This window comes from Ovis aries, chromosome 2 (assembly GCF_016772045.2).
Source record: "Ovis aries strain OAR_USU_Benz2616 breed Rambouillet chromosome 2, ARS-UI_Ramb_v3.0, whole genome shotgun sequence".
Classification (NCBI taxonomy): Eukaryota; Metazoa; Chordata; class Mammalia; order Artiodactyla; family Bovidae; genus Ovis; species Ovis aries.
In genome coordinates this window covers 29,697,031-29,710,990 of record NC_056055.1, presented here as the reverse complement: position 1 = coordinate 29,710,990, position 13,960 = coordinate 29,697,031, and the positions used below count along the sequence as shown (strand labels likewise).

Here is a 13,960-nt window from a genome sequence, read left to right as displayed (position 1 = left end):
AGAGTTGGACTATAAAGAAAGCTGAGCGTTGAAGAAGTGGTGCTTTTGAACTGTGGTGTTGGAAAATACGCTTGAGAATCCCTTGGACTGCGAGGAGATCTAACTAGTCCATCCTAAAGGAGATCAGTCCTGAGTGTTCTTTGGAAGGACTGATGTTGAAGCTGAAACTCCAATACTTTGGCCACCTGATGAGAAGAGCTGACTCATTTGAAAAGATGCTTTCCCTGATGCTGGGAAAGATTGAGGGCAGGAGGAGAAGGGGACGACAGAGGATGAGATGGCTGGATGGCATCACTGACTCAATTGACATGAATTTGGGTAAACTTCAGCAGTTGGTGGACAGGGAGGCCTGGCATGCTGCGGTCTTTGGGGTCGCAAAGAGTCGGACACGACTGAGTGATTGAACTGAATGGAACTGAAAAGTGGGATGGGATGGTTGGCCCAGTGCAATATTGTTTTCTTTTTGCTTGTATGTCACAATAAAGCTTCCTAAGTGGAGTCGAGGATTCCTCAATGCTTACCAACCTATAAAGAAATAGAGGATATCTTTTATAAGAAGGGAATTGTAAGGAAGCACTTGAGAATATTTTTAACTGGGAGGTGGGGTAGAGGTGGGGTAAACCTGTGGGATAAAAAAAAATTATTTAAGGGATTAAAATAAACCAGACCACAAAGCTGTTTTGGGGACCAGTTTCAGTTACTATCATATTTTTAATGAATTTGTTATTTTATCAGTATCTCAGCTAGATTTCATGTACATTTAAATCTAATTTTTACTGCTGGCATTATTTTCCACATATGCTTTTATGCTTCATTTCCTCTCAGTTTTTAGGTAGATGCCTTTTATGGCCCTGTCCAGCTTTCCGGTTAAGAACTTACTGTGTTACTTTTCATTTATTACTGTTTTAGAACTCTGCTTTAGATGTTTACTGTAATGTGGAATCATATTCTACAACAGTCTCCATTTAAAATTTTGGTTTTGGTCCGAGGAGGTGGGAGACAGAAAAAGCCAACTTGGGAAACTGATTTAAGGTGATGTTTCTTGAAAGAGACTGGCATAAAGTTAATGATCAGTGCTTCTGTATTTTTTCATCTTTTTGAGTAAGGAGAATTGTGAATTTTGTGTGTTTTTATCCACGATCTATAGTTGCTTTTTAATGTAACATTTTCAGCCCTGAAATACATCTCCAGTTCCGGTGTTTGAGCCACTAATGTCACTAGATTTCAATAATTTGTTGCTTTCAATGTTTTTCAAAGTCTTGACAAATTAAACAATACATAATTTATCTTATTAAACTAAGGTTTAACAATGAAAAAGATGAGATTCTTCCTGCAGAAGCTTTGGGTCTGGTGGAGGAGAAACAAGTCCCCATAAAGAGTGACCGTGACCAGATGGTAGCAGAGAGCAGTGAGGAGAAGCGCACAGTCAGGCCCTGGACCCAGGGGTTGTGGCAGGGGAAGAGAAAAGGCAGATTCTTTGCTTGGATACTTCTGTGATGTGAGTTAGGGACCACAGGGGGAGCACAACACTAAGCCCTTGGTTAGTGTTGGTCATGTATCTTCAGGGACATGAGGTGACATGGAGAAATGTCCAAGAAGTAACTGTCTTTATGACCGAAAATCAGAGATCCCCAAATGAGAGATACAGGGGCACATGAAGGGGTCACATATCAATAGCATAGAGATGAGGATGGTGCATGCAGCAGTGGGGAGGCTGGAATGCTGATATTCTTAAAGACAAATGGGTGGGTATCCAGAAGAAAGGTATCCAAGACACGTTCCTTAAAAAGACAAAGTGTGGAACCTTTCTTTATATGTGACTGCAGTGCCTGGCTCTGAGAAGTCGAATTGGGTGCCCAAGAAGCAGGATGAGTACCTTGTGTATGTTTGGATGTTACCTATTGCAAAAAGAACTTTTTAAGGACAAACAGGGAAAGGGAAACCAGAAAGAGCAGAGGAAAACTAGTGGTTGGCAGTATCAAATGATGCATAGGGGTCAAATGACCTAGAGACAGAAGTGGCTACTGGATTTAACAACAAGGACATCATCTTCAGCTATTTTCCTCATCTGTGGGCACTAGTTATAATTAATAAACTGCATGCCAAGAGCACACAACTGTGTCAAAGGTGGTATGTTTTCAGTAAAATTTAACCATTAATTTATTATTCGAGCCACAAGTTCTTTCCAACATACTATAGCCATAATGAACTTCTAAAATTTTTTTTCCTCAAAAAAAAAAAAAAAAGCCTTAGCTCTTTAATTCAGTTCACCACTTTTTATGGTACGCATTTCTTCCTAGACCAATTGACAGGTTTGATCGAGACAGACCACTGAGAGGACGTGGAGGCCCAAGAGGGGGCATGCGAAGCAGAGGCAGAGGTGGCCCTGGGAACAGAGCTTTTGACGGTTTTGACCAGAGAGGGAAACGAGAATTTGAGAGATACGGTGGGAATGATAAAATGTAAGTTTCTTTGTAATGCTATTTTCTCTTTAAGATCTCGATGTAATATATGGTGTGAATCTGTATGTCTTAATATTTAGTTGACTTTGTATTAGTATGCAGTTATTCCTGAGGGAGCTGATCCTGGGGCAGCTTTTCTGATCAACTTTACTAATTTGGAGATTGACTGGAGACTAGTTTCTAGTTTAAGGGAATATTCTTTCTTTTTCTAGAGCAATCAGAACTGAAGACAACATGGGTGGATATGGAGTTCGCACCTGGGGATCAGGTAGAGATACCAGGTATGGTGCAAATATGTATCTTCTGTGAACCTGCAATTAAGTGGAAATATCTGGACCTTTATTCTCCTGTCTTGAAGATTATGTCCTCTGTGGTATGCTTGTGGTATCTTTATATTTGTGTGCTTTATGTAGAAATTGAATTTAAGCTTTTGTTTCATGAGATAACTTTTTAAAACAGGTTTGCTATGTTGTAGTTAGAGTTGAAACCACTTTCAAAATTCTTTTGTCTTATTTTAGCCAAGCAAATTTGTATATTTGTTGATATCCCAAGCACATGGCGCTGTATATTTACCTATGCGTCAGATTGCTTTTTTAAAATTCCTGGATATTCTATACTTTATTTCTCTGTGACTTTGCAAATTTTTATGTGTATTGCATCTTGATCTTATAAAATTATTTGAAGATCCAAGCTCAATGACAGGTTTCACCTGAGGTTCAAATCTGGCATTTCTCTGAGGTTTTATGGTATCTCAGATTTGAACCAGTTTTGCTATTTAGGGGAGGTCCTTGGTTCTGCTGTTTCCGTCATTTCAGGGCTGCAGGGAAATATGAGGAATGAGTTGCTCCAGGATGTGTTATAGGGCAGACTTTACACAAATTTGAAGGCTTGAGGAGATCAAGACTTCCACATTTCTTCTTTTGAAGAATTTAAGTTTTTTACATACACTTATTTTTCTTAAATTTTTATCCTTAAAAATAAATGTATATGATAAGAGCAAATGTAAAGTCAGATTCACTGCCACTGCATGTTTGTGTTGTCCTTGAAAAGAAACTTGTTAAATGTTTACAGATCTTTTCATTTTGTTTTGTTTTACTGTGATAATACATTTTTCAAAATATGCAAGTACCTTCTGAATCATCTGATTTACCACCTTACTTAATACCACCTCATTTCAGTTTGCATTTCAATTTAAAATCATTTTGGCTCTAAATGATTACTTACTCTAAGAGGTAAGTATTGGCCTTGGAAGAGACCAAAATGTGCTCCTAGTAGCTGGTCTGTCCCAGTGTTAAAATGACACATACCCCATGGCACTTATTTTGGATTGGACAAAGTCAAAGCTCTTAGGTGATAATAATCTGTAATTGAATGGGTTTTTGTAGCATAAGACTTTAAATTCTTATTTAATACATTGAGATTTTGATTTGCCACCATGATATAGTCCAGTCATGTGCCGAGTCACTCAGTCATGTTCAGTTCTTTGTGACCCCATGGACTGTAATCCGCCAGGCCCCTCTGAGTTTCATGAGAATGAAATTTCTTTTGCTAATACTTTTTTAAAAAGCAATATTCATATAGGATTAATATCAACATAAAAATTAAGCTTATGCAATTAAAATTCAAATTGTTTTTCATTGTGCTCTAATTTCTAATCTGTAGATTGTATATTTAGATGTGATGGTATATAAATTAATGTTTCAAAGCCTTATTTTTCTGGTATCACCAGCTTTTGGTAATCCTACGCATTCTTTTATAGGGAATGTTTCTACTTTCTTGCCATTTTTTAAAGTTTGATATGGCATATTCTCATCTATTATAAGTCATTTAGGATTTACATGTTGAGAATTTTTATGGTCCCTGTTAATATTTGGAATTTCCTAGGATAATAAGATTGTATTGGAGAAGGCTATGGCACCCCACTCCAGTACTCTTGCCTGGAAAATCCCATGGATGGAGGAGCCTGGTGGGCTGCAGTCCATGGGGTCACTAAGAGTCAGACATGACTAAACGACTTCACTTTCACTTTTTACTTTCATGCATTAGAGAAGGAAATGGCAACCCACTCCAGTGTTCTTGCCTGGAGAATCCCAGGGACGGGGGAGCCTGGTGGGCTGCCATCTCTGGAGTCGCACAGAGTCGGACACGACTGAAGTGACCTAGCAGCAGCAGCAGCAGGATAATAACAGATTTGAATAGTTGTTCTGGTCCTTTCCAATATGTTTTTAATTTTAGTCCATCAATAAAAACTTGTATTTGTCGAATACTTTTTATATTTTTGGAAATTATTTATATGGATTAGCAATTAAGAGCATTTTTTTCTCTTTTTATTTTGATGTGGGTTACTTGTATGTACATACTAATTCCTTGAGGAAGAAAGGGCATTGAAGTGTGTGTTTTTCTGTCTTGAATATAGAAGGGCATTGATGTAAACAGATTTGTTTGACTAGACTGGTTCTTGTCGCTTTGCAGTGACACGGACCCGACTGCCCCCATGGAAGAGACCACAGTGGTGGAGGAGTCCCTGGGCCCCCTGGAGGATGAATCTCCAGCTAAGTGGGTATTTCATTCATTTTCCCCATTGGGTTGTTGGTCTTTTTCTTAAAGATTTATTAGAAGTCTTCATAGAACAGGAAGCTCAGCCTTTAGTCATATCACAGATGATTGATCTTAATGTGTTAATGAATAATCAAACTACTTAATTCAAATCACCAGCAGCCTGTACTGTAACTGGTCTCTCTCTCATCAGTACCCCCATGTTTTGTCCTTTTATTTTCTTCTGGTCCCTCCTTCCCTCTTTTCTTCATGGAGCTTAGTTCCTTAGTCCATCTCTAGCACCCTTGCCCTTGGGATCTATGAGTACCTTGCTAGCAGAATCCACCTCCTAGACCACTGATAGCCATCTGCCATCTCTCTACTTGCACCCACAGGCTGAGTACTGCAAGTCCCTCAGCAGGCTGGTGGGAACTCCTGTAAATTCCTGATCCATTTTGAAATGAGCCCTCAACACTGCCCAGCAATGCCCATTTCTTGGATTCACTCTTCCCCCTCACCCACTACAATGACCAATTCAGTTCTTATGTCCCTTCAAAGCCCTGACATTGCTTCCCACTTTCTCCTTCTTCCCACACTCACACCTCCTCTTTTATTTTCTGAGTACAACTTTGCTTCCTATGTCACAGAGAAATCAGAAGCCAGCAGATGGGAAATTTACAGTCTCCTGGGCTTCTTTCCTCAAGGTAAAATAGAGGTGCCATCTCTCCACCAACCTCTTCAGCCTTTGGTTCGTATTTCCTTCTGACTTCACTGAAATCTCAGTTAGCTCTTTCCTTTTTAGACATACTCACTTTCTTCCCCCCAAATCTGGTCTTCCAATCAGCATTTTATATGTGCTACGTCTCTCTTGTTTTAAGCCTCTCGTTGCCCCTACATTCTCATTCACCTTCCTTTTCGGGGTTGTGTGCACTCTTTCCTCATTTCTTCCCCTTTACTTCCCCTTCATTTCATCCTCACTTCTTTTGAAACAGTCACCACATGTCTCCAGACCTAACATATTTCAGTCTACAACTTTCTTGATCTCTCAGAACGTTTGACTTTACAAGCATACCTCAGAGATATTGTGAGTTTGATTCCAAACCACCTCATTAAAGCTCATATCACAATAAAGTGAGTCACATAATGGTTTTTGGTTTCCCAGTGCATGTAAAAATCATGTTTACACTATAGCGTAGTCTATTAAGTGTACAATAGCATTGTGTCTTAAAAAAACCAATGTGCATACCTTAAGTTAAAAATACTTTATTGCTAAAAGATGCCATCATTGGTGTCTTCAGTGAGTTATAATCTTTTTGCTGGTGGAGGGTCTTGCCTTGATGTTGTTGCTGGTGACTGATGGGGGTGGTGGTTGTTGAAGGTTGGGGTGACTACGCAGTTTCTTAAAATAAGACAACAATGAAGCTTGCCATATTGATTGACTCTTCATTTGAACACTTTGAGGCCATTATAGGGTTATTAGTTGGCTTAATTTCAATATTACTGTGTCTCAGGGAATAGGGAGGCACCAGGAGAGAGATGGAAAGACCAGTTAGTGGAGCAGTCAGAATCACGTATAGCAGTTACTCACTATGTTCATTGTCTTGTGTGGGTGCAATTGGTGGATTCCAAAATAACTACATTAGTAATGTCTGTGGATCTTAGATCACAGATTATCATGACAAATATAATAGTAATGAAAAGTTTGAAATATTTCGAGAATTACCAAAGACGCAGAGACATCAAGTGAGCAAATATATTGAGAAAATAGTGCTGCTAGCCTGGGCTGCCACAGATATTTAATATGTTAAAAAGGCAGCATCTGGGAGCTCAACCCAGTGCTCTGTGACAACTTAGAGGGGTGAGATGGCATGGGAGATGGGAGGGGGATTCAGGAGGGAGGGAACATATATATACCTGTGGCTGATTCATGCTGATGTATGGCAGAGGCCAACACAATATTGTAAAGCATTATCCTTCAATTTAAAAAAATAGAAGGTTTTTTTAAAAAAGAAAATTTTGGGAAAAACAAACAAAAAAGGCAGACTCTATGAAGCACAATAAAACAAGGTATGCCTGTGTTGATTTCCACTTAACCACAACCATCAGTTCTTCCCTTGCAGGCTTAGCCTTGTCTTTCTGCTCTTTTAAAATGTTGAGTTCTTCAGGGCTCTGCCTTAGACCCTCTTCTATGTGTCTAATGTCTGTTTATAAGGTCTCATGCACTCCTGCAGCTTGAATTGTCATTTATCTCCTGACTCCGGAACATATACCTCTGGCTCCAACCTTCAATATGGATTCTAGGCCCGTGTGTCCATCTGTCTCCTGGACACCTCCCCATCGACATCCCAAATGCTCCTCATGCCCACTGGCCAGAACTAAGGTCCACAGGCCCCATCTTCAGTGTGTGCTTAATCACTCAGTCGTGTTTGACTCTTTGCAACCCCATGTACTGTAGCCTGCCCGGCTGCTCTGTCCATGGGCATTCTCCAGGCAAGAATACTGGAGTGGGTTGCCATGCCCTCCTGCAGGGCATCTTCCCAACCCAGGGATTGAACCCAGCTCTCCCGCATTGCAGGCAGATTTTTTACCGTCTGTGCCACCAGGGAAGCCCCCATTCGCATTCGGTGTTTCTGTCTTTCAGAACAGCATCAGCACTTATCCAGTTGCATAAACCAGAAACCTAGGAGTCATTCTTGAGATTTCCTTCTTCTTGACCTGCTGTCTTTCCAGAATCCAACCTGTCACTCTACCCTGAGGATTTGTACCTTTTTATATCTACCATCTCCACTCACCATCTTAGTCTCAGCTACTGCTGTCTGTTCTCTCACCAGAGCTCCCAAGGGGGCTCCCTGTATTCTCAGCTTCTATCAACCTGTTCCACCCCAAAGTGGCTTTCACACTGCCATTCTGATCGGCATGCTCCCACTAAGACCCTACCCCCAGTGGCTTCCTGTCCTTTTTCTGTCCCTTGCCCTGACCTGCGCAGTCCTGTGTGGTCTGACCCCCAAAGAGCCCTCTAGTTCAACACGCCTATGCCTTCTCCACATGTTTACCACATGGCCCTTTTTCTTGTTTGCAAGCACCTTTCTCTAGCTCCTAAGACATACCTGCCAAAAAGCTTTCACAAATGCTGTTTTCTTGTTTTTCTATACTTCTCCTCTACAGCCCCTTCACCTATTTATTTAACTCTTCTTACTCATCCTTCCGCTGTGAAGAGGCAGGGTGTCCAGTGGTTAAGAGCAGAGACTCTGAGCCAGTGTTCTGGGTTCAAATCCTAGCCTGCCATTTACTAGTTTGGGCAAGTTATTTCATCTTTCTGTGCCTCAGTTCTTTCCATCTGTAAAATGAGAATAGTAATAGCACCTACCTCTGAAGGCTGTCAGAAGGGTTGATTAGGTGTGCATGAGTTTCAAGTAGAGTGGGGCCAGCTATATAAATATCTACTATTATTATTGTTACTTGTTACAAGAGTAAAGTGCTGCAATGATTGATGATTGTGAAAGCTGTTAATTTACTATTCAAAACAACTAAGAAGTATATTTAATTAAAGAAATAGATTAATAGTTAATATGAAAATTTAGACAGCGAGTTCACCAAAGAAATAGATCAACAGTGTATATGAATGTTAAGAAGTGAGTTAACTAGATACCCTCAGAAAAATTGGATCCTTTTTGAGCCAGTAAACCATTTATACAAGTTCAGATAATATAAGGCAGAATGATAATAAATTATAGCATAATTATAACCTTTAGAATTAATTGAGGTATTCTAGCATTCATAGTGTTAGATAAAATCTTTCAATTAAATCAGTTATTCTGAAAGACAAAATAAATACTTAATGATTCTGGTGGCAGTCTCTTTGTCTGCGATATCCTGGTGGAGCTAGTCAGCAAATCTCTCTCTCTCTGCTGACCATGGTGGACAGTGAGCATCCATTTAGATTTGCAGGAGCTGCAGTGCACAGCAGCTGTGCTCTAGTTGCTGAGCACACTGAGAAATTCATGTTTCTGCACTGCCTTGTCAAATTTTAAAATTATTACTACTAACATTTCTAATAATACAGTTACAGTTTTTTATAGTTTCAAAATGAGGCTTGTAAATACATCTTAGGATGGAGATGCGCTCTGGTCTCAGCTTTGTCTGGATATTGATCAAGCCAGAATGTATATTCAGTGAGACTCTTGGTTTCATATTTACCGCTGTGCTCAGTTGCGTCTGAATCTTTGCACCCCGTGGACTGTAGATTTCTGCTTCTGCTTCTCTGCCCTTGGAATTTTACAGGCAAGGACACTGGAGTGTAGTGCCATTTCCTATTCCAGGGGATCTTCCCGACCCAGGAATCAAACCTGCATCTCTTGGGGTCTCCTGCATTAGCAGGCAGATTCTTTACTACTGTGCCGCTTAGTTGGTAAATTTAATGTACCCTCACATATGCTCAAACCTATGACCCAGAGTGCATAGATTTTCCTCAAATTGGACACATTTTGTTGACAATTATATGTGTTATGACCTTCCTTCCTTCCTTGATTCATTACAGAAGTATTATATGTTTCTTGTATTGTGGTGTGCTAATGTCCAAGGATACCTGTGACAACTAACTGTGTTTTGCTTTAAGAATAAATTGAACATTTACCGAGCATTTTTTGTATGCCAGCAACTGCTCTAAGTGCTTCTATGGTTTAACTCACTTAATCTTTTGCTGCTTGTGAAGGAGAAGGTACTGTTAATTATTCTAATGCTGAGACATATAGGTTAGACAACTTATTTTTTGTAGGCAGCAGAGCCAGAATTTGAACCAGGTCTTGTAGCACAAACACTCATATTCTTAACTGTACTGAGTGGCACGGGCGTGCTCTGTTGTGTCCGACTCATTGAGACTCCGTGGGTAGCCTGCCAGGCTCCTCTGTCCATGGAATTTTCCAGGCAGGAATACTAGTGTGGGTTGTAATTTCCTTCTCCAGGGGATCTTCCCGACCCAGAGGTCAAACTTGCGTCTCTTGCATTGACAGGTGGATTCTTTACCACTGAACCACCTGAGAAGCCCTATACTGAGTGGTAGGAAAGGTTAAGAATGCCATTTAGATTAACTTGCTATTAAGAACTGCAAATCGGAGAAGGTGGTTCTGTAAGCAGGGAAAGAGCTACCAGGATCACTGAGGATTTCCCTGTTCAGTAATATGGATCAACAACTGCCTTCCTTCCTTAAAAATTATTAACCATGAGAAGAGAATGGTGAGGAAGCATTATTAAAAAATATCTGCAATGAATTATCTTGTACTTTGTTTCCAAGCATATTTGCTTAGACAATGAATATCATTATGTACTGAGTTTTCTTAATGCAGGACTATATCTCTTTAAAAATTTTTATAGCAAATTTATAAGGAACTCAAAGGTTATCATGAAATTCTCTTCCCTTTCAGTGCTTTGGAAGGAAGTAGGTGGTATTATTTACATGTTAGATTAGATCCATGTGCTCCAGTCAGGTATTCACTGAGTAAAGTTTTATGTCTAGAACCCACTTTTCCTTGATTGACATATCCAGGTGAAAAGATAACTGCCTGAATGGAGGTTTTGACATTTGTATTGAAGATTTGTATGCTTTCTCTGTCCGAATCTCAACTGTCTTCCATCTAAGCATTTTTTCTGCCCTCTTATTCCCTACATAGCATAGAGGCTGAATGTGGGCTTTGGAGATAGAATGATTGCATGTGAAACTTGTTAGCTATTTGTTAGCTGTATGATCTCCCTTCTTGATTTTCTTACCTGTAAAATGGAGCTATTAATTTTATCGAACTTGTGGGATTAATTATCACAGGCAAATTAATGTAAAGCACTTTGAAGAGCATCTGGCACCTAGTAAACATGCAGTGAATGTTAGCATTATTACCCATTTATTTCTACATAAAGGTAACTGTTGGTAAAACAGCTTTCTATTTCTTTTGTAATTTCACTCATTTAGAAATAAAATGTATTATTATCAATTTTACATATAGCATTGTTCGCAGGTCATACATTTGACACCTTATGTTTATAAGCACTTTTGATGGAAAATTCTCTCCAAAATTTTTCTGTCATAAGCCAAAATATAAAATAAATATAAATATTTATTATAAATATATTTGAATTATTCAAAAATGTATTTATTATAATGTATTTGAATTATTCAAAAAAAGGGTTGTTGACTTTAGACTGATAGCAGTATGATGCTTTTATAACTTAGAAATATACTTGCATTAGTCCTTCCTGAAACAGAATTAGCTGTATCTCTTGTTGAATATCCAGTCTTTGCTAAAGTGAAGTGCAGTGAAGTCGCTCAGTTGTGTCCGACTCTTTGCAACCCCATGGACTGTAGCCTACCAGGCTCCTCCGTCCCTGGGATTTTCTAGGCAAGCGTACTGGAGTGGGGTGCCATTTCCTTCTCCAGGGCATCTTCCTGACCCTGGGATTGAATCCGAGTCTCCTGCATTGTAGGCAGACGCTTTACCCTCTGAGCCAAATGTGGACTCCACATGTTTAGTCTTTGCTAAAATGACAGAATCCATTCTCACTGAATTTTTTGGAATTTATTAACTTCTATTAGATTATCTTAGTTACGAAAGAATCCTCAAATTTGTAGCATCCAGTTCCACAAATTTCTTTTTTTTTAAATTTTCTTAAATTATATATTTTTTAATTTTTATTTTTACTTTATTTTACTTTACAATACTGTATTGGTTTTGCCATACATTGACATGAATCCACCACGGGTGTACATGCGTTCCCAAATATGAACCCCCTTCTCACCTCCCTCCCCATAACATCTCTCTGGGTCATCCCCGTGCACCAGCCCCACATATTTCTTAATTCTGTCACAAATAGGCTACAAAACCCCTCATGACTCCTTAATATTTCTTTGTTTTTAGCTCTTTTTGTTAAAAGTTATAGAAAAAAATGTATACTGAAACTCCAAGTAAGTAATTGAAATTGAATTGTTACCAAATCATGGTCGTTCTTGTTTCATAGATTTCTCTACCCACTTCTTCTACTCCCAGGATATATTACATATCATCCAAAAATGTTTCAGAATAAAGAAAATAACTGGAATATCATTATCTCATCTAAAATTTTTAAGCAATCCCTTAATCTCATTAAATATCTAGTCAGTTTCTGAGTTTCCCTGATTATCTTAAAATCTTTTCTTAAAACAACTTATTTGTTTGAATTAATATTGAAATATACATTTTAATGGGTATGTTTTTAATATATTTTTATTAGTAAAACAACGTTACTGAGGTATAATCTGAATTCGGTAAACAGCACATATCTAGTATATATAGTTTTACAGGTTTCAAACAATCAAAGTAATGAGCACATCTGTCAGTCCAGAAAGTTTCTTTGTATCCCTTTGTAATCCCTCCCTCCTGCCCCTTCTCCTTAGGCAACCAGTGACCTACATTTTTGTCATTAGTTTGCAATTGCTATAATTTTATATGAATGGGATCATACAGCGTGTATTCTTTTTGTATTCTTTTTTTGTCTATATTATTTACTAAGCATGCATATTTTAAGATGCATCCAGGTTGTTAAATGTGTCAACAGTTTCCTCCTATTTATCCACTTTACAGATAGACCAATATTTGCTTAACTATCTACCTGATGATGGATCATTTAGATGACTTACAGTTTTTGCTATTATAAATAAAGCTTCTGTAAACATTTCTGTGGATATACATTTTCATGTATATCTCTTTGATTTCATCAATGATCCAGTGATGGTTTAGTAGCATATTGTTTAGCTGCCGCGTGTTTGGGTTTTTTAGAGTCTTTTTCTTGTAGTTTATTTCTAATCTCCTTTCATTGTGATCAGAAAAGATGCTTAATATGGTTTCTATTTTCTTAAATTTACCAAGGCTCACCTTGTGGCCCAGCATGTGGTCAGTCCTGGAGAAGGTTCCACGTGCACTTGAGAAGAATGTGTAGTCTGCTGCTTTTGGATGGGATGCTCTATAAATATCAATTAAGTCAAACTTATCTAAAGTGAAGAACTGGCTTTTAGTTTCATTGATCTTTGCAGTTGTTTTCTTTGTCTCTGTTTCATTTATTTCTGCTTTGATATTTATAGTTTCTTCTACTGACTTTAGGTTTTGTTTGGTTCTTCTTTCTCTAGTTATTTTAGGTGTACGGTTAAGTTGTTTAGTTGAGATTTTTCTTGTTTCTTGACCATTCTTCTTGTTTGGACCATTGAACTTTCATTTTCATTTGTCTGTATTTTTTTTTAATTTTCTCTTTGATTTCTTCAGTAATCCATTGGTTGTTTAGTAGCATATTGTTTAGCTGCCATATGTTTCTGTTTTTTATAGTTATTTCTTGTAGTTTATTTCTAATCTCATAGCATCATGATCAGAAAAATTGGTTGATATGGTTTCAATTTTCTTAAATTTATCAAGGCCATCTTGTTCCCCAGCATATGGTCCATCCTGTAGAATGTTCCATGTGCACTTGTGTAATCTGCTATTTGGGATAGAATGCTTTATAAATATCAATTAAGTCCATCTGGTCTAATGTGTCATTTAAGGCCTGTGTTTCCTTATTAATTTTCTGTCTGGATGATCTGTCCATTGATGGAAGTGGGGTGTTAAAGTCCCCCATTATTACTGTAGTTTTAAAAAAATTATTGTATTATTGTCAATTTATCCTTTTATGGTTGTTAGTATTTGCCTTACATATTAAGGTGTTCCTTTGTTTTGGGGTGCATATATAATTAGAATTATTATATTTTCTTGGATTGTCCCTTTGATCATTATGTAGCAGTCCTCCTCTTTTGTCTCTTGTAACAAGTCTTTGTTTTAAAATCCATTTTGTCTGATATGAGTATTGCTACTCCAGCTTTCTTTTGATTTCTGTTTGTGTGGAATACCTTCTCCCATCCTCTTACTTTAAGTCCGTATGTGTCCCCAGGTCTGAGGTGGATCTCCTATAGACAG

General features: G+C 38.3%; 1 protein-coding gene across 1 annotated transcript in view; it reads left to right on the top strand.

Moving 5' to 3' along the window:
• Nucleotides 1–13,960, top strand: part of HABP4 (hyaluronan binding protein 4) — a 36,975-nt gene that overhangs the window by 10,286 nt on the left and 12,729 nt on the right. Inside the window, exons 3-5 of the mRNA XM_004005238.5 lie at nucleotides 2,301–2,462; nucleotides 2,675–2,743; nucleotides 4,935–5,018. Coding sequence (XP_004005287.2) covers nucleotides 2,301–2,462; nucleotides 2,675–2,743; nucleotides 4,935–5,018 — 315 coding nt within the window. The remainder of the gene's footprint in view (nucleotides 1–2,300; nucleotides 2,463–2,674; nucleotides 2,744–4,934; nucleotides 5,019–13,960) is intronic.